Raw genomic sequence first — 3,426 nt, forward strand, 5'->3', positions numbered from 1 at the left:
CAGCTAGCGACGACACAAAGGCCATGCAGATGCAGATGGGTATGGGTGCCGGTCCCAACATGGCGTTGACCGCGCCCAAGGTGTACAAGCAGGAGCGCGTGAGTCTCCGTCTGCACAACCACGACTGGGCACTGGAGTTCGCCGAGAAGAAGCTGTTGGGTGAGCCTATTTCAGTGAAGGCCAAGAAGTCCGCTGCCTCGTCGTCCATCATCTCAACAACCACCACAACCACGGAGAAGCGGTCGTCCAAGTACACCAAGATCTCCAAGAGGAAGTAACGCATCAATCTTGCAACGTCAGCAGAGCAGATTCGATTGGTCAAAACGAAAGTAATTTCAGCGAATCATTTCTTTGATGACTGCTAATTGGTGCATAATATGGTTTTAATGCTGTGATTGGCGGCAAATCCAATTCTGGTGGTTCTGTACTTTGCTGAGGCAAGATCATTCGTCGACTCGCTCCTCGCCGCACACCCCGCCACTATGGACGTCATCCGCAAGTACCTTAAGTCGGACCTGCCGCGTTATCTCAAAGGCCCTGGCCTCAAATAGCTATTTTTAGAAGCGGAGTGATGGTCACCCTGATCCATCATCAAAGTCGCATAGGGCTCATTGTAAAGTGACAACCATGGATGCATTTTTGCTTACGCTATGCTCCTTCGGCCAAACGAAGGCTTCGCTATTAGATGTACTCGGCGAAACGGGATCTTCGAAATCAGAAGTTCGGGACATGGCGGTGACAGCTTGTTGCAACTGGCATGACAATCTCCGATGGCGACCTAGAGCCCGAGCTCGCTAAGTCCAGGATGGTTGTCAGGCCGGCGGCCCTGCGGCCAGTGGAAGCGACGATCCTTCTCGCCGATCGGGACGTCGTTGATGCAGGCGAAGCGCTTGGCCATGTAGCCCTGAGCGTCGAACTCCCAGTTCTCATTGCCGTACGCGCAGTACCATTGCTGTTGCTCAGCGTCCAGCCACTCGTACGCAAACCGCACAGCAATCCTGTTGCCGTCAAAGGCAAATAGCTCCTTGATGAGCCGATATTGCGACTCCTGTGCCCATTTACGAGTCAAGAAATCCTCAATTTCCGCGCGTCCGCTGATGAACTCGGAACGGTTGCGCCACGCGCTGTCAATAGTGTAGGCGAGGGCGACCCGCTTCGGATCGCGCGAGTTCCAGGCGTCTTCAGCAGCTCGCACCTTCAGGGCTGCGGTCTCGCGCGTGAACGGTGGTACTGGCGGTCGAGCGGCCTCACTCATACTTCTTGCAAGAGCTGTCTTCGTGTCGACGATGCACTTGGCCAGGTTCGCTGCTCGGCGTTGCATCAGCATGAAGGTCTTGGTGCGATTGAAGCGTCTTACGTAATACAATTCCACTCGTATCGGCAAATTATCATTTTTTAAAATGTCTCTTAAAAGCGACCCCTATTAGCCTAATAGTATTAGGGGTAAGCATGTTTGGCCAGCCAAAAAAAGTTAATCCTTCATCCGTCCGCTGCGAGGCCCAAAACCGTGCAAAAAAGTGAAGCTGGAGCTACATATATTTAAATCAAACCTTCTGGCATGGTTTCCCAACAATCAAAGCTTACCTTCGCTGGTGGTTTGCAACCTTCCACTTTTTCAAGGATGGTTTGAGTTGAAAAAAAAAAGTGACGCGAAGATTTAATTTGATTGGTCGGTCAAACATTCTTTCCAACCGTGATAACCCCTATTAGGGATATTTACTTCATTTTTCTCACGTTTTTCTCATTTATTAGGGCGAGCACTTCAAGTTGCTGTTCTGCAATATTAGGTCGCTCTAAGCCATCTTTGATAGATTCTATCGTGGCTTCTATGCCATATCTTATACTCACAACAGCATCCGTTCGTGCTGTTCAGCGACAGTAGCACATTCTCTGAGTACATCGTAGGAACCCGTTGAGCCAGTAGGTCTGGAGTCCAGACCTACTACCAGGTCTGACGATCCCACCGAAAAAAAACCATACGTATTTCTAAGTATTTCGCGCGTATTCAACGGCCAGGTTCTATCTATTGAAACGAATACATTCCCGCCGATTGTGGCGACCTGTTACCACAATCCTTTTCTCCCCCATTCCAGCTGCAGCTCTCATAAACCCAACATGACCGACAATAGATCAGTAGATGCGTCGAATGTAGAGGGACTTCAGCAAGCTGTCGAACGAGTGATGGCCCGTGTCGTATACCTCCTCTTCCTTCAAGGGTCGGGTAGTCCGCGGCTGTTCAGGGAGTACGGTCTTGTTCAGTGGCTGCAGGAACGGTAGATAGGAACACTAGAGAGTTGAAAAATAAAAGTTTGTTGATTGGCTTGGCTTCCTCTTGAGTAGAAGGAGGGAAATATAAGACTGAGAGCTAGCCGGAAGAGAGGCCTAACACCTTCTCGACCTTACATACACTACACTACATAAAAAAAGGAAGGATTCACTTCGTTTGTTGTCGGCCTTCGTGGGACAACGGAGAGCCTCTGGGAAAGGGCTTGATGTCGCGAGGTGCTTTTGGTCCCCGACGCCAAGACTCCGGCGTTCAGGGGTCCCCTTATAGTACCACCCTAACGGGCTCGGTCAAGGGTACGTGCGAAGGTTGAGTTCAACGGGAACCACCCTGACGGGACGGCGGGGCGAGGAGTGATTCCAGGGTCTCGGGTCATCCCGACGGGAGGCAGAGCTCCTGGAATGACCCCTCCGTTCCCGGGTACGGGACAACATTTGCTCAAGGAGCGACGACGGCCAAGGTGTTGCTGACTCGATCTCCTCCGTGATGATGCCCCCATAGAGGGCTGCTCGATGATGTTCGCGCGTCAGCAAGGATGATTGGCTCACACAAGACAGCGAAAGCGTGACCTATATACCGACTTTAATTCATTTGAGTATCGACGCGACGTACATTCGAATGTTCCATCCATCAACCATTACATCAGTTAGATCATCCGTAATCGAGGAATAGTGTACATTTATGGGCTTACGTCTCCATTTTCGAGGGTTCTTTGTGGTCTATCTGCATACGGAGGGTCAGTCACAGCACGCCTTAGGGCGGCTTTAAGGGTCGGTCGTAGCAGGCGCTTCCACGCACAGAATGATCGGTCACAACAGGCCCCATTGGGTGTGTCGGAATCGCTATGGTCGGTTCGGCTACTTGCCTTTCTCACGAATCCGTTTCCGTGGTAGATGACTCAGCAAGCATTTGCAGATTACCGTCCGGTGGGCTTTTAGTAAACGTGAGCCACGCTTGCACTGAAGGTCCGCTGAATGTGTGACCACCGGCGCTAAGAAGAGGATGCAACCTTTGTGTTCATTCTCGTGACTATAAATACACCGATCTTTCCTCATTCCCTTAGCATGTATCGCGTATTAATCTTGGAAACCGTTGCCGGCCAGGATTATAATTATGGAAGCGTATATGATTCCAATCCTGAA

The 3,426-nt window shown here is 50.8% G+C and overlaps 2 protein-coding genes across 2 annotated transcripts; one reads left to right on the top strand and one right to left on the bottom strand.

Moving 5' to 3' along the window:
• Window positions 1-23: 23 nt before the first annotated feature.
• PITG_20754 (uncharacterized protein) lies at window positions 24-278 on the top strand (the record flags this gene model as incomplete). The annotated part of the gene is made up of 1 exon (XM_002895172.1): window positions 24-278. The coding sequence occupies one exon, from the start codon at window positions 24-26 to the stop codon at window positions 276-278; it is 255 nt and encodes an 84-aa protein (XP_002895218.1).
• Window positions 279-778: 500 nt separating this feature from the next.
• Window positions 779-1,255, bottom strand: PITG_20755 (uncharacterized protein; the record flags this gene model as incomplete). The annotated part of the gene is made up of 1 exon (XM_002895173.1): window positions 779-1,255. The coding sequence occupies one exon, from the start codon at window positions 1,253-1,255 to the stop codon at window positions 779-781; it is 477 nt and encodes a 158-aa protein (XP_002895219.1).
• Window positions 1,256-3,426: the final 2,171 nt, after the last annotated feature.

This window comes from Phytophthora infestans, genomic scaffold (assembly GCF_000142945.1).
Source record: "Phytophthora infestans T30-4 supercont1.232 genomic scaffold, whole genome shotgun sequence".
Lineage (NCBI taxonomy): Eukaryota > Oomycota > Peronosporomycetes > Peronosporales > Peronosporaceae > Phytophthora > Phytophthora infestans.